Genomic DNA, 22,206 nt, shown 5'->3' with positions numbered 1-22,206 from the left:
AACTTCATTGTCCCACTCACTGGGGTCATTATCAATGAATGTGCCATACTCATCAATGCAGAAGAAGTCATGTTTCTGGAAGGAACAGAAGAGCTTTAACAGAATGTCTTTAATAGAAAGGTTTAAAGCACCGATTATTCACCCTTTAATTTACATACTTTCAGTACACATATACAGGCCCAAAACAGAAATGCATAGAGCACTGCAAAGATGACCTGTGTGGCTACTTCTTTCTCTGTGATTTGCATACATTTCCTAAATTTTCACAGCATGTTTTACAAAATACCAATATCGTCTATCAATCTGAAATACAGTTTAGCGTACAAACATTGCATATTTCACATTCAACAAAATATATGTAATTGATCGTAATTTTAGTTGTAATTACTTCTCCACCATGGCCTATTTCTTGCCTTAACTCCCTTATCTTACCTCATTTGCCCTCACTGTATATTGACTTTTTGTTTTCTTTTGTTCTACTGTATTATTGACTGTTTTGTTTATTCCATGTGTAACTCTGTGTTGATGTATGTGTCGAATTGCTATGCTTTATCTTGGCCAGGTCGCAGTTGCAAATGAGAACTTGTTCTCAACTAACCTACCTGGTTAAATAAAGGTTAAATAAAAATAAATAAATACAAAATCATAGGAATTTTTACTTTACAGGAAGGGATAGAAAAAATGTATTTGTTATATGAGATACATATTTCTTTCTTCTCTTGTTGTGTATAGTCGTGGCCAAAAGTTTTGAGAATGACACAAATATTAATTTTCACAAAGTCTGCTGCCTCCGTTTGTATGATGGCAATTTGCATATACTCCAGAATGTTATGAAGAGTGATCAGATGAATTGCAATTAATTGCAAAGTCCGTCTTTGCCATGCAAATGAACTGAATCCCCCAAAAACATTTCCACTGCATTTCAGCCCTGCCACAAAAGGACCAGCTGACATCATGTCAGTGATTCTCTCGTTAACACAGGTGTGAGTGTTGACGAGGACAAGGCTGAAGATCACTCTGTCATGCAGATTGAGTTTGAATAACAGACTGGAAGATTCAAAAGGAGAGTGGTGCTTGGAATCATTGTTATTCCTTTGGCAACCATGGTTACCTGCAAGGAATCACGTGCCGTCATCATTGCTTTACACAAAAAGGGCTTCACAGGCAAGGATATTGCTGCCAGTAAGATTGCACCTAAATCAACCATTTATCAGATCATCAAGAACTTCAAGGAGAGCGGTTCAATTGTTGTGAAGAAAGCTTCAGAGTGCCCAAGAAAGTCCAGCAAGCGCCAGGACCGTCTCCTAAAGTTGATTCAGCTGCGGGATCGGGGAAGCACCAGTACAGAAAGGTACAGAGATTGGACTGCTGAGGACTGGGGTAAAGTCATTTTCTCTGATATATCCCCTTTCCGATTGTTTGGGGCATCCAGAAAAAAGCTTGTCCGTAGAAGGTGAGAGGTGAGGTGACAAGGTGACAAGACAAGACAAGGTGAGAGCTACAATCAGTCCTGTGTCCTGCCAAACAGTAAAGCATCCTGAGACCATTCATGTGTGGCGTTGCTTCTCAGCCAAGGGAGTGGGCTCACTCACAATCTTGCCTAAGAAAATAGACATGAATAAAGATTGGTACCAACACATCCTCCAAGAGCAACTTCTCCCAACCATCCAGGAACAGTTTGTTGACGAACAATGCCTTTTCCTGAATGATGGAGCACCTTGCCATAAGGTAAAAGTGATAGCAAAGTCACTCGGGGAACAAAACATTGATATTTTGTGTCCATGGCCAGGAAACTCCCCAGACCTTAATCCCATTGAGATCTTGTGGTCAAGAGGCAGGTGGACAAACAGAAACCCACAAATTCTGACAAACTCCAAGCATTGATTATGCAAGAATGGGCTGCCATCAGTCAGGATGTGGCCCAGAAGTTAATTGACAGCATGCCGGGTCGGATTGCAGAAGTCTTGAAAAAGAAGGATCAACACTGCAAATATTGACTCTTTGCATCAACGTCATGTAATTGTCAATGAAAGCCTTTGACACTTATGAAATGCTTGAAATTATACTTCAGTATTCCATAGTAACATCTGACAAAAATATATAAAGACACTGAAGCAGCAAACTTTGAGAAAATGTATATTGTGTCATTCTCAAAACTTTTGGCCACGGCTGCACTTACTTTCATAATCCCCAAGTTAGAGTTGGAAAAATGCAAATAGTAAATGTCCAAATGTATATCGTTGAAATAGCCATATTGATGTTGGAAAGTCCAGTAATGTAAAACCTGACTAAAGCAGTCCTTGAGATGAACAGTCAGGTTGCATTGAATTCCATAGTGTCAAATTGACAGTGCCTTCAAGCTGTTGATGTCACATCTCAACAAGTATGTATGGACGTTTCAATAGCTAAATGAGGGATTCAAGATACAATGTAACCGAGGGGTAATGATTAATTTGTAACAAGATTCCAATTTAATTGTATTAAGAGCTGATCATTAAGAAACACAAACAACCAATGATTGTATAACTATCTCCCTTCAAGTGATTTAAACTATTTGTATAGTCATTATGGCGTAGTAGATTTTGTTAGAAAAAAATATGTGGAACATTCTATTTTCGACTTTGACCGGTGGAACTTAGAATGCAAAATACACGCGCAGCATCTTCTTTAAATCACCATGGCAACGGGCGCGTTCTGTATGCGTCATGATTGATTCGGAAGTCGAACAAGATGGCGACAAGGTTTGTTTTGACGTGAGACTTGTGTCGTTATCCAACATAACAACCTTTATAAAGTGATATTTTAAGAAGTACAATAGTAAGTGCAAAGGTCATTGGTTAATTTAACATTGTATCAGTCTGACACTGACCATATAGTTTGCAGCATCATCATGAAATCTGACGCGGAGGAACTGATGCCAAGGCTTCTGCCTGTGGAAACATGCGGCATTGAAACGGGGGAAGACGTCAATCTTAACGAGCCTCCAAGAAATCCCCAGGAATATCTGAGGCAGGTTCAGTAAGTCCCTCAGCTCTGTCTTTTGATATTTTTTCACGCATATGATCAGGAAACACGTATTCACGTAAGTAAAAACAACACTGCCTTTCTCATTTTCAGATTAGAGGCGTCTCTCTGTCCAGATGTTGTGGTGGCTAAGATTGATCCAAAGAAATTGAGAAAGAAACAGACAGTGAATGTGTCGGTAAGTTTCACCACACTGACACAAATTAAATGTAGCCTACGGTCATGATTTTTCCCAGCCAATGCAGATATTTTTTGGGCTCCCGAGGGGCACTGCGGTCTAAGGCACTGCATCTCAGTGCTAGAGCCGTCACTACAGACACCCTGATTCGAATCCAGGCTGTGTCCCATAGGGAGGTGCACAATTGGCCCAGCATCGTTCAGGTTTAGCCGGTGTAGGACATCATTGTAAATAAGAATGTTCTTATCTGACTTGCCCAATAAAATAAATAAATAAAAAAATGTGGGAGAGAGGGGAGAGAGAGCGAGAGAGTCTGTCTGTATAATTTCCTGTCAAATCTTCTATTTGGTAGCTCATGGGTTGCCAAGCTGCCCCACAAGGATTTTCACCGAGTTTAAAATGGCAGCGACAGCAAGTCAGCAACTTCTCAGAAATAAGACGGGTAACTATAGATTTGACTACCCTTCAGAGTTGTGTCGCTTTGTTTTGAAGTGACTTATTCTGATAATGTTTTACTACTTGCAGAGTATCAGTAAGCACAGACTACACTGGAGTGGTCAAGCTTTAGATGACAATGTGTTAATGGTAAGTATGAGGATGATTTTTGTTGTTGTTGGAAAAGTGAATTGTAAAATACAGCAACCTTACAGTACGTGTTCTGTATCTAGCCAAAACAGGATGCAGAGGAACAATGGAAAAAGTTCTGCCTGGGTGAAAATGTTTATCTGAACTCTCCTCCAACTGACCATGTTACTGAAGATCCAGGCCTTGATTATGTGAAGGTAACTGTATATAGACCACAGAGGAAATATTTAAGTGATGCATCTTGCAAGATTTCTGTGTAAAAATGGACATGAATCATGTTTGACATTTACCCACCTGTTTCACCAGGTTGGTTTTCCACCTTTCCTTAGCATAGTAAGCAGGTTAAATCAGGTGAATGTTTTCGCAGCATGGCATGATACGATACTTACTACACTAATTTCTCATCAATTGATGCCTTTTTTCATTACCTAAATGACAATACTTGTGTTTGACACTCTCTAAATTATTATTCCCTTCTAGGCCACAGTCTCTGCAGTTTTGGAGTACTTGATAAACTGGTTTGAAGAGAGAGAGTTTGTCCCACAGTTAGTGAGTTCAGTTTCTTTAATATTATCAATACAGAGTTTGTGCCTTTTTTAATGCTTTCGTGGCTAATATGTGCTCAACTTCTCTAGGGACGATGGCAGTATGCACTGCTGGCTTGCCTTGAGAAACCTCTCCTCCCTGAAGCACATTCTCTAATAAGACAGCTGGCCAGACGGAGCTCTGAAGTGCGGACCAATCTGGTAGGGTGATATAGTGCCTTGTATTAATGTTGAGATGAAATGTTGCAAACCAACTTCCTTATGGAGAATTAAAATGTAACTACATTAATGTTAGATGCTCAAATGTTTGCATGATAATATTTGATAATGATGAACAGAGTATATTATAGTAATTATTTTGTTTCTTTCTTTCCCATTACAGGAACACCAAGAAGATGAAAGGTTGTCTCCTCTCAACTTGATGATCTGCCTTGTTGCTAGGTAAGTTTATTTGACTTCACAAACTCATAGCCAGGAAATAGTGTCATTTGATTGCTTATGTTTTTTATTTATTTTTTACATAGGTACTTTGATCAAAACGACTTGGCCGATAAGGAGGACTAAACGGGTTGATGGAATCCACGACCAGGCTGGAACTCATCACCCCATGAGCTGTAGCTCTATGAACCCATCACCATGCTCCGATTTAGGATCTGTGGCAATTTGAAGCCTTTAGATAAAGCAAATATTAAGTCTTATGGAGAACATTTGACCCAATAGATTTGGCATTTAGCAAACACTCTTATCCAGAGTGACTTACAGAAGCAATTAGGGTAAGTACCTTACTTAAGGGCACATCAGCATATTTTTAACTTAGTCTGCTCAGCATTCAAACCAGTGACTTTTGGTTACTGGTCCAATGCTCTTAATTGCTAGGCTAACTGGTGCAATTAGACAGTTTATTTTTTTCTATTACAGTCTGTGTTCACTTTCTGCTATTGCTGGAGTTAAATAAAATGTTTGCTTTCACCATTGTTGTGGCTTGTGTAACAGTACAGCTTCCTTCCCTTTCCTCACCCCAATCTGGGCTTGAACCAGGGACCCTCTGCACACATCAACAGTCACCCTCGAAACATTGTTACCTAGTGCTCCACTGCAAGGGGAACCACTACTTCAAGGTCTCAAAGAGAGTGATGTCACTGATTGAAACACTAGTAGCACGCACCACCGCTAACTAGCTAGCCATTTCACATTGGTTACACTCACCCCCCTTTTCCACAGCAACCAGTGATTTGGGTCAACAGCACCAGTGTAGCTTCCGTCCCTCTCCTCGCCCCAATCTGGGCTCAAACCAGGGACCCTCTGCACACATCAACTACAGTCACTAACGGGGCTCTTGCAGAGCAAGGGGAACCGCTACTTCAAGGTCTCAGAGTGAGTGACGTCACCGATTAAAACGCTATTAGCGCGCACCACCACTAACTCGCTAGCCATTTCACACCGGTTACACTTGCATCTCTACAAGCCCACCACTGCGCTGTACCATCAAGAAAAACTGAATGCCATAAAGACATTGGACATCCTTTTATTCTGAATGAGTGACTGTTACCAGATGTTTTAGGCTCCACTGTTCTGTGGTGTATCTCTAGGACCAAAACAACCAAATTACAAATTATTTGTCATTATCAAAATCATTCATTGATCAACAAACTAATGGACGTTGTTGACTGGAGAAAGATTACAATTTATGGCCGTGTGCGTTTAGATTACGAAGTTGCCGATTGGGCTTTTGAGTTGTCAATCAAGCTAGTGAAACGCGCTTATCACCCAGTGATGCTTTGCGACGAGCGACCAACACTTCGCTGGCGTGCCCGCGAGGAAAGGCAGTTACTGTAGCTAAGATGGCGGTGGCAGTGGGATCTTTGCAAGCCCAGCTTGAGAAAGCGAAAGAGAGTTTGAAAAATGTAGACGATAATATTCGTAAATTAACTGGTCGGGATCCTAATGAATTGAGGTATGACAAAAATGCATTTGAAAACTTAAATTGTAATAACCTTTTCAGCATTCGTTCGTCCTCTAGCTAACTATGCTGAATAGCTAGCAACAAATGCCAATCCCACGACAAAAATGGCATCTCCCATTCTCGTGCATAACCAGCTAGCCGCTTGGTTGCGTGTCTGTGCTGTCGAATGGAATCGGCCGTGTGCTAATTGGCTAGCTAGCTACAAGTACAAATACTTATGCAATTACTATAGTTAGGTAACTAGCGTTACTGTTTTTTTTTTACTTCGCTAACATTATGTCCACACTAGGCAGTGTAGCCTAGTGGTTAGAGCATTGGACTAATAACCGAAAGGTTGCAAGTTCAAAATCCCCGAGCTGACAAGGTACAAAATCTGTCGTTCTGCCCCTGAACAGGCAGTTAACCCACTGTTCCTAGGCCGTCATTGAAAATAAGAATTTGTTCTTAACTGACTTGCCTAGTAAAATAAAGGTAAAATAAAATAAAATATTGTTCAACTGGTAAAGTTAGCCAGTTGGCTAGCTACTCGGTTGTTGCTCGCTAGTGTCCTTTGGCTGGCTAGTTTCGATTCAGTTTAATTTCCAGACTAGTCAGAGTAACTAACGTTACTTGAAGTAACAGTAGTTAGTCCAGTAGTTAGTCCATTTCTGTTTTATTCTATACCCCCAACCCTGCTCCCCCCCCAACCCTGCCCCCTATGTAGCGTTGGCTACGTTTTTCTAAAAACAATGATATTTACAGCTAGCTCTGGTCATTTATGTTAAATGTAACGTTATGTAATTTCTCTGCTTTCCTTACAGACCCGGCCAAGTTAGAAGGCCAACCATCCCAGGTGTTGGAGGAGGTAGGGGGCGAGGAATCAACTTGTTGAGGTAAAACATATTTCATATTTAGGCTTTATCTCCAAAAGTATGTGTGATTATTTCATTGAGCTTTATGTTGTATTTGTCTGCAGGCGTGGACTCTCCGACATCAGCGGTGGACCAGGAGGACCCCCAGTGAAACAGAGGGATATTGAAGGGGCCCTCCTGAGGTAAGAGTAATCTGTAGATCGTAATAAAAAAAAATCGTAATAAAAATGTATATTAAAAACAATTCTCAATGGGCCTTCTTGTATTAGGGGTCCAGGCTGTAGGGAGTCCCATAGAGCGGCGCACAATTGACCCAGCATTGTCCGGTTTTGGCATTTATAGGCCGTCATTCTTAATAAGAATTTGTTCTTATTACTGACTTGCCTAGTTAAATAAAGGTTACATTTAAAAAGTAGTTATTGTTATTATTAATAATAACTGACTGATATAGCAGTCTGCAGCTCAGGGATTTTTCTTTGACAAATGTAATGTTAGTGCGCTGGGCCTTTACTACTGCTGTATTAGTGGATCGATACAGCCATCTGCAGCGCGTGGGAAAATGTTTTATAAATTAGACAACTTTAAAACATTGCGTTGTCAGTACATGTTATTATTAAAAGTAAATATCCTCTATAAATCACACTGGGTATGCAGGGAGGTTGGTTCAAGTTGTCTTTCAATTGCATAATCTCCTTACTCTGCCTGTCCACTCTGTCTTGAGCTTGCTCTCTCGGTTGCAACAATTGATCAACTGGTACTGGCTCGCAGTGTGTTAGGATGTTTTAGGGATTAATCCAGCAAAATAAAATTTACAGATCTCATACATGTCCTCTAAAGAGATTAAGAACTTTGAAGATTAAGTCATTTTAGCTTCCCTCATTTTCTAATGCCTGGTTGAGTAGTTAACAAAAAGATTCTAAAACCAGTGCAAATCCGCTAGTTACCGTACACAGGATGGATGCACAGACAAGTGAAGCTAATAGACACTGAGGATATTGACAAGGCAGATAGCCAGAGGGAGACTTATCTTGTGCAAGAACCCAACTTTCACTTAGTAGGCTGTCATTCCTTGTTGCATGATTATTGCAGTCACTTCCATATGGTGTCAATTAATCGGCAGTGGGCACTCCTAAAAAGGTATTGCCCTACACCTGGTGGTTTCTATTTGATGTGGCCTGTTAATCACACATTTGTGTTGCTCGTGTCTTTGTTGTATAGGCTGGCCGGTGACCAGAGAGGGAGGAGAGATTCACGCCATGACAGCGACGCTGAAGATGATGACGATGTCAAAAAGGTAGACTATCATTATACACTCACTGTCTGACTCTTTTACTTTTATGTTTTAAAAGTCCAACTCTCCACTTGCCTTTGTCCAAACACAGCCAGTGTTGCAGTCATCAGTAGTAGCTACCTCCAAGGAGCGTACACGTCGAGACCTGATCCAGGATCAGACCATGGATGAGAGGGGAAAACAAAGGTAACGTCATTGTACATGCTTAGGGAAATAATGGTCTTTAGTTTGTGTATCTCCAAGAAATCATGTAAATGTTCTTTGTTTTGTCCTTTTTCCCTATAGGAATCGACGCATGTTTGGCCTGTTGATGGGAACATTACAGAAATTCAAGCAGGAATCTAATGTGGCAACGGATAGGGTAGGAATTTTGTTTACTCTTAACACTGGTGAGCTAGTACTCTAATACAGTAAATGCATGAAAGTGACCTTCAGAATTAGCCTTCAAGCTAGCTTGGTGAAAATTATTCCAGCTGTTAGGATATAGTTTGGAATATTTGCCAATGGGGAAATTGTATGTGTGAATTTATATATAATTTTGATCTATCTCTTCTCAGCAAAAGAAACGCATTGAGATTGAACAAAAATTGGAAGTTCAAGCTGAACAAGAGCGCAAAAAAGTAGAGGGAGAAAGACGAGAGCTCTTTGAGGAGAGGCGTGCCAAGCAGACAGAGCTGAGACTGTTGGAGCAGAAAGTGGAGCTTGCTCAGTTGGTAAAGACTTTTCTTGAAGCTTGAAAGCAATATTCAACCTCATTGGTTGTGCTGGTGCCAAAAAATAATTTTTTTTAATCTGTAATAACATTACATTAAGGTGAAATGAAACCTTTGTGTGTGTGACAGATTTCCCCATATGTAGGTGGGATGGTTGAATGCTCATTAACCTTTTTGTATTCTAGCAAGAGGAGTGGAATGTGCACAACACAAAAATTGTCAAGTACATCCGCACAAAGACCAAGCCACCCATCTTCTTTCTGCCTGGGAGGATGTGCTCAGCCACTCAGAAGCTCTTAGATGAGTCTCAGAAAAAAATGAATGGTAAGCAATTGTGCAATTAGCCAAGTTATTCTGCCCTCCAACAAGTAGCCATAATACACTCCCTATCCTTGGTGTGGATTGTGGTGTCACTGAATCTGTTTTAAAAATAAATAAAAAATCCCTGTTTTCAGTTATGTTTGAGGAGAGACGCGAGGCATTTGCTGAACATCTGAATAAGATGGAGGCTCGCCCTCGGCGCCAGTCTCAGAGGGACACCGCTCTGGGTAAGGACCTGAAGAAAGAAGATCGAGAGGAGGGTAAGCCCACGGGTCAGGTAGTCAAAGTGACAGGTAACAGGTTTGATGTGGAGATGGAGGAGGAAGATGAGGCAACAATAGAGGAGGAACAGGGGGGTGAGGGTGTAAAACGTAAGGAGGACAGAAAGAAAAAGCCAGTAGAGAAAGTCGGGGAGCAGGAGTCTAAGAAGGGGGGGACTAAAGCAGATGAGATGGAGGAGGTTGAGGAAGACAGTCAAGACACTAGAATAGTGGAGTTTAGAGATGTGGTAGAGCAGATGGAGGGTACTGCACTAGTGAGGGAGGCTGAAGGGCAGGCCAGGGACGGGGATCAGAAGATGGAGGATAGTCCAGTGAAGGTAGGTAATGAGAAAGGAGTAGAAGAGCAGCAACCGGTTAAGGCAGAAAAGGAGCCCCTTCACGGTCAGGACCTCACAGCTGTGTCAGACGGCCAGGAGAAGAGCATTGAAATGCAACCAAACGAAGATGAAGAGCCACGTATAGAAGTGGCCACACCCCTGCTCTCAGAGTGCAACCCTCGTGTGGAAGTCTCTGATGTAACATCTATGGCTCCTGAGGTTCAGATCCCCCTACTGGAGACTGGAACGGATCCAGAGCCGCTCACAACCGAGCAGAGCCATGAGGCTGATCAAGGTGCCATAAAGCAGACCACTAATGCCCAGCCTGCCCAGGCCCAGGATGATGCTGCGGCTCCCAAGGAGCTGGTGCTCCCGAGCAAGGAAGCCAGCAGGGGACGTAAGAAGTCAAAGGACAAGAAGGGAGGTGGTGGCAGAAGCAGCAGTAGCTCATCTAGCAGCTCCTCCGGCTCCTCGTCCAGTGGGAGCTCTGGCTCCTCCTCTAGTGGCTCCTCCAGCAGGAGCAGCTCCTCCAGTGGCAGCTCCTCCAGCTCTTCTAGCAGGAGCCGCAGCCGAGGGAGGAAGGACAAGAAACGTAGGAGGAGGCCATCTGAGAGGGACAGGGAGAGGAAGAAGGCAGTAGTTGAGAGGAGCCACAAGTCATCCAAGGGCAGTGGTCGTGAATCCAAAGGTTCCAAAGATAAGAGCTCCAAGTCTGACAGGAAGAGGACCACCTCTGAAGGCAGCCGGTCAGGGAAGAGGTCCTCTCGCGGCGACAGGGATCGCAAGTCGGATAGGAAGGAAAAGAGGCGTTAAAGTTGAGTGAGTTCTGCTGTCATGTCATGCTTAGTTTTGTTTCTACTTTTGATAAATACATTTTTGTAACTGAAAGGTTGTGGATTTCCTTAAATGCAATTCACCAGAAGAGGGAAGCTAAACTGCCTCAGTGTATTTTTTTCGAATAATGTGGGTTTTTAATCATCAAGCTTTTTCTCTAGTCACCAGTCAGTTTTGACATGGTCTTGCTGCTCTGGTTTCTGGACTTCTTTTACCTCGATTTTTATTTTATTAGACTTTTCTATTGTCTGCTTTTACTGTAATTGATGCATCAAGTTTACATTTTCTCTCCCATAAATGTCTTTACTTGTTCTAAAGCATAGGAGCAATGAGAATAGGGTGGGTTGTATACTGGGTGTATTCTCTGAATCCAGTGTTGGTAGTAATTGTGCATTTTCAGTTGTATAATGTTGAACACTTGTAACCGACAGCTTTTTGATCCATATAAAGCCAGTCTGACCATGCACAATGTCTAGCTATGCATTGTTGAAGACACTTGTTTTGGAAAGTGATGTTAATATTTTTTTTGTCCAAATGAAACCTAAGCATATTGAATAAAAAAAAACATGATTACTTGACTGACTTGTCTGAAATGGTTCCATGTCAGTGCTCCAAGGTATTTTTGTACAGCCTGTTTCATTAAATGCCACATGCAAATTAGGATGCTGAACTCCTCACTCCATGTATTTCGGAGTGTCGCTTTAGGACGTTTTTAGACGAAAACTGATGAAACATGTTTCATAGAATTCATGGATAGACCCTCTGACCGACTAGGACTTTATTTTTACATTGATATATGGATGATGGTGTTCCAGACAGACATTCAATCTGTAATGTCATTCATTGCCATAGTTCCAGGCTTCATACCGCTGTCTGCCAAGTGACTTGATGGAAGGTAGTCCTATTTGAACATGGTGCAGGCAAAGAGCAATGTGTTTCTCAAATGCTATTGCTAGTTATATTAGATAAAGCGATTTGAATGAGTCCAGTACTAAATGTACAGATGGACAATTTAAGTTTGTAGATGACTGACCACCCTCTTCATAACTGGCATATAAATGGAAGTATTAATGCAAGGTTATTGGGTAGTGTGACTGCATACAAATGTAGTTCAACTGTACAAATCACACTGAATGCAAAAGGCATTAACAATGTCTCAAATGTAAATTCCCAGAAAGTTGAGACGTTTAGATTTTATAGATGTTTTGTGCCGTCCAGTCCTTCGTTCTAGTTATACCAGAGACACAGTACTTGTGAAGTCCACTTGGTGTCAGTAGGGCCTCAGTGATTTTCTGTTGCTGACTCACTGGCTGCGTTTACACAGGTAGCGCAATTCAGATTTCTTTCCACTAATTGATCTTTGGAACAATAGGTTCGGCTCATGCCAATAACTGGGAAAGATCAGAATTGTGCTCTCTGTGTAAATGCAGCCATTGAGTACACGTGGACAAACTGAATGCTAGAATCTTTTGGTTATTTAAAAAAAAAGTAACATTTAACTAGGCAAGTCTGCTCAGAACAAATTCTTATTTACAATGACGGCCTACCTAGACCAATTGTGCACCGCCCTATGGGACTACCAATCACGGCCGGATGTGATACAGCCTGGAATCAAACCAGGAACTGGTTTGCTGTGCCACACAGGCGTCCACATAATCAATTGCAATGTTGTTCGTTATCTTTTAACTGTATAGAATATTTACTTTTGATTTGGGGTCAGTGCAAGGATCAAGGTTGTTTAGTAGGCCTGCTAGTGGATAGTGAGGTCCAGCTGTGTCCCCAAGATCTCCTCCTGAATCGCTGTAGCCAGGCAGATGTTTCCCCTAACCCTTTGCTCTGAGTTGTTCTTGTTGAAACCATATACTGTGTTGCCATGTATGTAATACAATATATCTAAACAAGACTCCTTTAATATAACTCTAACTTTGTTTCTCCTCCATTGCCCACTCATCCCCTTCACGCCGGCTTGTGCATTGGGCAGCAATAAAGGCATTCCATTTTTGTCTGTTTCTGCCCATCTTCTCCACCGTTCCCCAGCTCTGCTGATGTTGTTGGACCTCGGTCTTGATTGTTCTCCACCACATTGTCTTGGGCTTCCACCTCTTAGTGCCTTCAAAAAGTATTTGCACCCATTTACTTTATCCACATGTTGTTGTGTTATAGCCTGAATTTAACATGGATTAATTTACAATACCCTATAATGTCAAAGTTGACCATGTTTTTAGACTTTTTTTTAAATTAAAAGCTAAAATGTCTTGAGTCAAAAAGTATTCAACGCCATCGTTATGGCAAGCCTAAATAAGTTCAGGAGTAAAAATGGGATTAAGTCACGTAGGTCTAATAATAGTGTTTAACATGATTTCTGAATGACTACCTCATCTCTGTACCCCTACATACAATGATCTGTAAGGTCACTCATTTGAGCAGTGAATTTCAACCACAGAGTCAACCACAAAGACCAGGGAGGTTTTCCAATGACTCGCAAAGAAGGGTGCCTATAGGTAGATGGGTAAAAAAAACAAAACACACACATTGAATATCCCTTTTAGCATGGTGAAGTTATTAATTACACTTTCGATGGTGTATCAATACACCCAGTAACTACAAACATACATGCGTCCTTCCTAACTAATTTGCCAGCGAGGAAGGAAGCCGCTCAGGGATTTCAACATGAGGCAAATGGTGACTTTAAAACAGTTACAGAGTTTAATGGCTTTGGTAGGAGACAACTGAGGATGAATCAACAACATTGTAGTTACTCCACAACACAAACCTAATTGACAGAGTAAAGGAGGAAGCCTGCACAGAATAAAAATATTTCAAAACATGCATCCTGTTTGCAATAAGGCACTAAATTAAAACAGAATAAAATGTGGGCAAGAAATTAACTTTATGAACTAACTGAATACAATGTGTTATGTTTGGTGCAAATCCAATGCATCACTGTACGGCTCTTCATATTTTTAAGCATAGTGGTGGCTGCATCATGTTATGGGTATGCTCGTCATCGGCAAGGACTAGGGAGTTTTTTAGGATACAAATAAACGGAATAGAGCTAAGCACAGGCAAATCCTAGAGGAAAACCTGGTTCAGTCTGCTTTCCAACAGACACTGGGAGACAAATTCACCTTCAGCAGGACATTAACCTAAAATATACACAAATTGCTTACCAAGATGACATTGAATGTTCCTGATTGGCCTAGACACAGTTTCGACTTAAATCGTCTTGAGAATCTATAGCAAGACTTGAAAATGGCTGTCCAGCAATGATCAACAACCGACTTGACAGAGCTTGAATAATGTAAAAAAAAGAATAATATGCAAATATTGTGTAATCCAGGTGTGTAAAGCTCTTAGATATTTACCCAGAAAGACTAAGCTGTAATTGCTGCCAAAGGTGATTCTAACATGTATTGGTGTCTCAGGTGTGTGAATACTTATGTAAATTATATATTTCTATATTTCATTTTCAAGCAATTTGCAAAACTTTCTAAAAACATGTTTTCACTTGGTCATTATGGAGTATTGTGTTTAGATGGTTGAGAAAAAAAAGACATGTAATCCATTTTGAATTCAACAAAATATGGAATAAATCAAGGGTATGAATACTTTCTGAAGTATTCGATTTAATTTGATTTAATTTGTACGTATGCCTTCTGGAGTCCAATGGACAGCTATTCTTGGGATGGAGTCTGCACTCTTTCTCAGGACCTGTCCAATCCAGCAGGGTCTCTTGAGTATGGCATCCATGGCTTCCTGCTTTGTTTGTCTAAGGAGGTTGGTGTTTGATGTTTGGCCAGTAGATGTGCATGATTCTCTGGAGAAGACCAGGGGTGTGTAAGGGACAAAAGTGAGTAGTCAGCTGTTCTTTCTCCCGGCTCATTAGCGTCCTGCGTCTCTGATGAGGCCGGATAATGCAGCCCTTCTATTGATCCTCATCCTCCCTCCCTCCACCCAACAGCCAACTGACTGACCCATCGGAAGAAAACTGCTGGATAAACAGTACCAGACCTGGGTTCAAATACTATTTGAGCTTGCCTTGCACAATGGAACCAATAGAATAGTGTTAAAACTGAACCCTGGCACTCCAGGCTGGCGTGAGAAAACGGTCAAAGTATTTGAAAGATCTTCAGGTCTCAATATTTCAGAAGTGAAGTAAGTGGAGTAAGGGAGTGCTGGGTAGGGGAGGGACTGAGTGACCAGCCTGATAATCAGATGTAGAATAAGTGACAAGTGACAAGGCAAAAAAAGAGTACTGTAGTTCCAGTAGGTAACTACATAGCAAAATAGTAATGATGTACAGAAAACAATACCTAGATTTGAATTAAGTTCAACTACAATGAAGCTACTGCAAAATGTAGTTAAATTACTAGTTAGCCGCAAAGTGGTAGGCCACACACAGAATGGGACTGCCGAGTGCTGAAGCACGTAGTGCGTAAAAAATAGTCTGTCCTCAGTTCCAACACACACTACCGAGTTCCAAACTGCCTCTGGAAGCAACGTCAGCACAAGAACTGTTCGTCGGGAGCTGAAATGGGTTTCCATGGCCGAGCAGCTGCACAAGCATAAGATCACCATGTGCGATGACAAGCATCGGCTGGAGTGGTGTAAAGCTCGCCGCCATTTGACTAGTAGTAGAAACATATTCTCTGCAGTGATGAATCACGCTTCACCATCTGGCTATCCGACGGATGAATCTGGGTTTGGAGGACGCCAGGAAAATGCTACCTGTCCGAATGCATAGTACCAACTGTAAAATTTGGTGGAGGAGGAATAATGGTCTAGGGCCATATTTCATGGTTCGGGTTAGGCCCCTTAGTTTAAGTGAAGGGAAATTTTAACACTAAATCATACAATGACATTCTAGACGATTCTGTGCTTCCAACTGTGTGGCAACAGCATAACAATGCCCCCGTGCACAAAGCGAGGTCCATACAGAAATGGTTTGTTGAGATCGGGTTGGAAGGACTTGAGAATCCTTGAAGCACAGAATCCTGACCTCAGGTCTCCACATACTTTTGGTCAGATGGCATTTTGGCTGTTGAATGGCCTCCTGATATGTGGAAGTTCCATGAAGTCTCTGTCTTTATTAACTGAATGTTTTTCCTGGTTTTCTCCTGTTGGGTATGGAAAGTGTTACATACAAAACACAAGTGTTAAAAATATGGCTACAGTGTAACACGGCTACAGTGTAACACTGAAAATGCAAAAGGCAGTAACCTACTTATGGGATATTCATAGTAGTGTTTTGTGTTGAGCACATCAGTGTGTTGTTGGTTGGTAGACAGATGTATTCATATGATACGTGTGTGTCATTTTGATGCAAAAAAAAAAAACATTTTGGAAAGAGAACAGTTTTGAATGCAGTGTTTGCTTTTGTATCTCTGTGTTTACAGGTCTATATTTCCAAGATGCATTAAGATATCCTAATGCTGTGGATTGTCCACAAGCCTATAAGGGACGGTTCTTGGAGAGCTGCCCATCAGGACAGTTAAGGTGCTGGGGTGTATGGGGAGGCAGGGTAGGGGGGGTACTATGGTAGAGAGGGGCAGTGTGAGTGACGAGCCTGATAAAGTTTTTCATAACGCACTCCTGTTTATGTATTTGGTTCCTGGTCTTCCTACAGAATCAGGTAATTGCCAAAAAGTTCAAGTGACTGTGTGAAAGAGGCAAGCTATTGGAGAAATGACGTCAACAATAATTTGAGGGTTTAATAATAAGTTATGATACTTCTCTTCTTGGCCCTTCATCATATACAGCGGAACTGAATGATCTAATCCTCCTGACTCTTGCATTTAGGTGTTCTTTGAGCTCTAGTACTTTCTCAGTGGTCAGCTGTTTTGAGAGTAGTCTGATTTTCAGATCAATAGTGAGATTTTTCCCTTCAAGCTTCAAAGCCGAGGGTGGGTGGGGGTAGAGCTGGGCTTAATGAGACCACAGGGCTCTTTAGAAGCTACTGTGTGTCCCCTAAAGCCAGCTCAAACTAGCTGGAACACACTAGGGGTGTGTTCCAAAATGCATACTTGTGTTCTATCTAGACTAGAGCGTTTAGCGAGTCCGGAAGTAAACTGTCATTTTTCAAGGGCGATTCCAAACATAAGAACGCGAAAAGGCAAGTACTAAGTGTGACAGAATTGGAGACAAGTGGGAGTGGAGTTGCTGTGTGGGAGTGAATGATGGTCAAAGATAAAAGTTTTTAATAAAAACATAAAAAGTCAAAATAAAACATCATAAAAAGTACATTTGAATGACACTGAGGGGCAGTGTTTTTACAACCAATGCCGGCTTGCCTGAGGCTGATGCCGTGCAGGTGTTTGTACACATGCATATACACACACTCTCATTCAAAACACATACAAGAACACACACATACAGGGTAATTGTGCCAGACAGGCACACAAACATATACAGTTGGCATTGCTGTTATGATTTTAGTTGTCCTTGATATCCTTTGTTTTAAATGTATTATTATTATTATTTAAAAAAAATTGCATTGTTGTTTTGCTGTTTTCTTCTGTCTTTTCCTTTCTCAGTAGTTGGTTGAGGGACAGCTTTTGTGAACTGAGAGGGGATCTTGGAAGGTTCGGGTTCACGTTTTTTGGCCTGGTGGTAGATCTGTCAACGTGCCCTTGAGCAGGGCACTGACCCTGGATGCTTCTGTGTGTCGCTCTGAATGGGAATCTGTTGGATGACTGGTATGATGTAGTTGTTGAGCGGCTTCACTGCAAGTATATTGTATGTTTCGGATATTCAATAAAAAATATATATTTAAAAAAAAAAGTGTGATAGATATTTTATACATGTGCTTTTCTTATAACTCATTTTTGTGATCTATTCATGTGCTGTTCTAATAACCATTTTCTGTGTTCATGCAAGTGACTGACTGTACGAATCCTCACTATCAGTAGCTGCAATTTGGCAGTACACCCAGACCTTGTTTTGAGAACGAAATATATCTCAATTTCAAGGTCTCAGCTTAGAGAGAAGAAGCCTCGTGAGGTATTGGTCTGTCACATGTTATGAACCGTTATTGGTCAATCACATGAATGAAACAAAACGGTAATGATTAATTAATTATGCTAAATCATGCAAATATAACTTTGTATAGCCATATACTTCTTTCTTTTTCCTTTTTTAAACACCACAAACTCATGTCGGGAAAAGAAAAAGGTGAAACTAATCTACGTCTGTTCTGATAAAAACCTTAGGGAATTTAGCCTCAGGGGATGCCTTGCTTGACCACACCCTCCTTCCTTGCTCCTGGTCTGCCCTGCCTCTTCCACCAATCCATTTGTTTTTTTATGGACAGAAAAGAGTAGAAGCTCTGAGCTGTCCGATCAGGTCCATTGTTTACTGAGGTGGCCCAAGGAGAACTCCTGATTGACATGTGTACTATGGTGCATTGAGTTGGTTGCAACCTCACCATTGCGCTGACAATAAACAATGACTGATTTAAGATTGACTTCGAGTGTCCCTGTTTAAGAATTTCCACAACATAAGTATACCGGAAGTTCTAGTAGCATACTTGGGAGGTCTGGAAAACGAAGCACACATGGGAGCATACTTTTTCGATCCCTTTGCCGGGGAAGCTATCACATAACACTTTGCGACACAGCAAAAAAAAAAAAAAATGTAAGGAATAAATAACTTTGTTCAATGTAAGTATTATGTTTATTTACCAATCCATTTTTCTTTCTTCAAATAATTTCATATGAATTTTGAATTCAGATGTTAAGTCACCGCTGTTTAGCAGCCCGCTAGCCAAGCTAAGTTAGCTCGTAGGACGCGATGGCTAGCTAGCAGGAGATCTCGTCCTGATTATTAGCTAAACAAGCTAATTATAAAATGATCAGTGTCAATTCTGAAGACCCGGACATTTTTTAAAATCCTGAATTCGTGAACTTGCAAGCCAGCTAATTAAACATGAGGCAAATCGTTTTTTGTTGTTTTTGTTTTGTTTTCAGGGACAGATGGCAACTGATGCGTTCATTTCACTCCATGGCAGGACAAAATATTTGTGCCCGACTGGTTTGGAGGCAAGACATTTTAACAACATTTGATTAAAAACATAGGAAATGCAGCTAGCTGTGTCCTGTTCAATCTAGGCTTGCTAGCCAGCCAAGTTATTTGTGCATTCATACATGATCAGTCAATACATGCATGCAGTCTGTTCACCTGACGTTCGCTAACTTTCTTGTTACTTTCCCCTCCCCTCGCATTTAACCATTGCATATAAAGAAAATGTTTTAAATGATAAAGTAAAAGTAAATTAATGACAACTTGATCAAGCCTATGAATATGTAAAACTGTTTACAAAATCATTGCACATTGACAAGGGAGTTGTGGTTTTCAGCAACTGGAACCAGCACTGAAATTTGAGCAGCAAGGTTAATTTCTCCTCCTTTGGCATTATGTTCCTGCTCTGTTCTCCTCAGGTGTAAGCACATCCCACCCCATCAGCCAGACAGATGTAAAGAACTTGCAAACCTCTTTCCCGAACTTGAAACCTCACCATGTTAAAAGTAGATCCACACGTTATTCTCTATCATGCAGAATTGTCAGCTCATTGTAACATGAAGCTCATTCTAAAATACAGACGAGTGATTTCTGCCCCAGGGTACTGCACCGTGTGTGCATTTTTATTCCTGCCCAGCAATCATGTTAAATTATTTATTGTCTACAATTTAGACCACAGTAAGTTGAATGGGGTGTTTGTGAAAGGCTGGAACAAAAACCTGTAAACTCCTGTCCTGTGTATAAAAAACCTGTGGCTTTTATGACAAAATGTGCCCTCGTGTACTGAACAAGCTTTTGAATGTTAATCTCCTTGATGTGCCTCACTTGGGGATGCTAAAAGGTTTATTCTATTCTACTGAGCCATTTACTTTATGTTCGTATTATCTTTTATTATTTATTGTTGTTTTATAGTCGAAGGAACCTGCAAGTAAGCATTTCATTGGACCATGTGTATCCTGTACATAGGACTAATGAAACTTGAAATTTGACTTCTTTTGTACACTGGACTGTGTTGTAAGAATTCATACACAGATACAGGAAAACCAATTAAAGGGTCCATATTGTTTTTAAATGACAAGTGTTGTCTCCCCACGGTTTTGAGGCTTAGGCATCTGGGGACTGCATTTCATTTGTCTAATCCCCTGCAAGGAGTGAAAAGCAGTAATAATATTTCAATGGTGTATTCATTTAATTTAATATATATTCCTGTTTGATATGCATGCATAATATGAAATTAGACATGTTCTCCTTTATAATATGCCAGTGTTTATTTTGTATTCAATGCATTTAGGTTACATTAGGATGAAATAGTCTAGGCTTTCTAATCTAGTAATGCATCATATCACTTACCAATTAGTTATCAATGCATAAGGTGAATATAAAATCTGTCTTTAACATCAGTGTCATTTAATAATATGCATGGGTGTAAGAGCATGGGTGTTATTTATCACAATGCAAGCCTGCTCATTGAAATAACACACCAGCAGTCCTAATGCAATACAATATTAGCTTCACAGTGAAACACCACTATTCTGGCTATTTGTCGTTCTTAAACTCAAAAATGGTTGTTTAGCTTACCCGTGAAACGTCCACAACTGTCACACCCTGATCTGTTTCACCTGTCCATGTGATTGTTTCCACAACCTCCAGGTGTCACTTATTTCCCCTGGTGTATTTATCCCTGTCTCTCTGTGCCAGTTTGTCTTGTACAGTGGGGCAAAAAAGAGGCCTTTAATTTTCATCATAAGTACACTTCAACTATGACATACAAAATGAGAAAAAAATCCAGAAAATCACATTGTAGGATGTTTAATGAATTTATTAGCAAATTATGGTGGAAAATAAGTATTTGGTCACCTACAAACAAGCAAGATTTCTGGCTCTCACAGACCTGTAACTTCTTCTTTAATAGGCTCCTCTGTCCTCCACTCGTTACCTGTATTAATGGCACCTGTTTGAACTTGTTATCAGTATAAAAGACACCTGTCCACAACCTCAAACAGTCACGCTCCAAACTCCACAATGGCCAAGACCAAAGAGCTGTCAAAGGACACCAGAAACAAAATTGTAGACCTGCACCAGGCTGGGAAGACAATCTGCAATAGGTAAGCAGCTTGGTTTGAAGAAATCAACTGTGGGAGCAATTATTAGGAAATGGAAGACATACAAGACCACTGATAATCTCCCTCGATCTGGGGCTCCACGCAAGATCTCACCTTGTGGGATCGAAATGATCACAAGAACGGTGAGCAAAAATCCCAGAACCACATGGGGGGACCTAGTGAATGACCTGCAGAGAGCTGGGACCAAAGTAACAAAGCCTACCATCAGTAACACACTACGCCGCCAGGGACTCAAATCCTGCAGTGCCAGACGTGTCCCCCTGCTTAAGCCAGTACATGTCCAGGCCCGTCTGAAGTTTGCTAGAGAGCATTTGGATGATCCAGAAGAAGATTGAGAGAATGTCATATGGTCAGATGAAACCAAAATATAACTTTTTGGTAAAAACTCAACTCGTCGTGTTTGGAGGACTAAGAATGCTGAGTTGCATCCAAAGAACACCATACCTACTGTGAAGCATGGGGGTGGAAACATCATGCTTTGGGGCTGTTTTTCTGCAAAGGGACCAGGACGACTGATCCGTGTAAAGGAAAGAATGAATGGGGCCATGTATCGTGAGATTTTGAGTGAAAACCTCCTTCCATCAGCAAGGGCATTGAAGATGAAACGTGGCTGGGTCTTTCAGCATGACAATGATCCCAAACACACCGCCCGGGCAACGAAGGAGTGGCATTTCAAGGTCCTGGAGTGGCCTAGCCAGTCTCCAGATCTCAACCCCATAGAAAATCTTTAGAGGGAGTTGAAAGTCCATGTTGCCCAGCAACAGCCCCAAAATATCACTGCTCTAGAGGAGATCTGCATGGAGGAATGGGCCAAAATACCAGCAACAGTGTGTGAAAACCTTGTGAAGACTTACAGAAAACGTTTGACCTCTGTCGTTGCCAACAAAGGGTATATAACAAAGTATTGAGATAAACTTTTGTTATTGACCAAATACAAATTTTCCAACATAATTTGCAAATAAATTCATAAAAAAATCCTACAATGTGATTTTCTGGAATTGTGTACCTATGATGAAAATAACATTCTTCTCTCATATTTTTAAGTGGGAGAACTTGCACAATTAGTGGCTGACTAAATACCTTTTTGCCCCAATGTATGTTCAAGTCAACCAGTGTGGTTTTTCCCATGCTCCTGCTTTTCTATTCCTTCCGGTTTTGACCTTT

General features: G+C 41.0%; 2 protein-coding genes across 7 annotated transcripts; both read left to right on the top strand.

Annotated features, from left to right (window-relative positions):
• The first annotated feature begins 2,696 nt into the window (after positions 1-2,696).
• LOC135508018 (gem-associated protein 2-like) lies at positions 2,697-5,301 on the top strand. Of its 6 annotated transcripts, none has more exons than XM_064927898.1 (11): positions 2,697-2,741; positions 2,884-3,009; positions 3,118-3,202; positions 3,555-3,644; positions 3,728-3,787; positions 3,871-3,984; positions 4,094-4,138; positions 4,268-4,336; positions 4,423-4,533; positions 4,715-4,773; positions 4,857-5,301. In XM_064927898.1, exons 1-11 carry the CDS (start codon positions 2,731-2,733, stop codon positions 4,894-4,896), a joined length of 810 nt encoding a protein of 269 aa, XP_064783970.1. In that variant the 5' UTR covers positions 2,697-2,730; the 3' UTR covers positions 4,897-5,301. The 6 variants fall into 6 exon arrangements, with proteins under 6 accessions (XP_064783970.1, XP_064783969.1, XP_064783974.1 ...); XM_064927897.1 differs by having other exon boundaries at positions 2,884-3,018; XM_064927900.1 differs by having other exon boundaries at positions 2,706-2,741; positions 2,877-3,018.
• Positions 5,302-6,139: 838 nt separating this feature from the next.
• On the top strand, positions 6,140-11,481 carry LOC135508017 (pinin-like). Its single transcript, XM_064927896.1, has 9 exons — positions 6,140-6,286; positions 7,096-7,167; positions 7,251-7,328; positions 8,365-8,440; positions 8,529-8,623; positions 8,723-8,798; positions 8,995-9,150; positions 9,336-9,474; positions 9,606-11,481. The coding sequence occupies exons 1-9, from the start codon at positions 6,174-6,176 to the stop codon at positions 10,880-10,882; spliced, it is 2,082 nt and encodes a 693-aa protein (XP_064783968.1). The 5' UTR covers positions 6,140-6,173; the 3' UTR covers positions 10,883-11,481.
• Positions 11,482-22,206: the final 10,725 nt, after the last annotated feature.

The sequence above is a fragment of the Oncorhynchus masou genome, chromosome 21, assembly GCF_036934945.1.
Source record: "Oncorhynchus masou masou isolate Uvic2021 chromosome 21, UVic_Omas_1.1, whole genome shotgun sequence".
Lineage (NCBI taxonomy): Eukaryota > Metazoa > Chordata > Actinopteri > Salmoniformes > Salmonidae > Oncorhynchus > Oncorhynchus masou.
The sequence above is the reverse complement of the archived record's forward strand: the minus strand, read 5'-3'. Positions and strand labels throughout refer to the sequence as shown.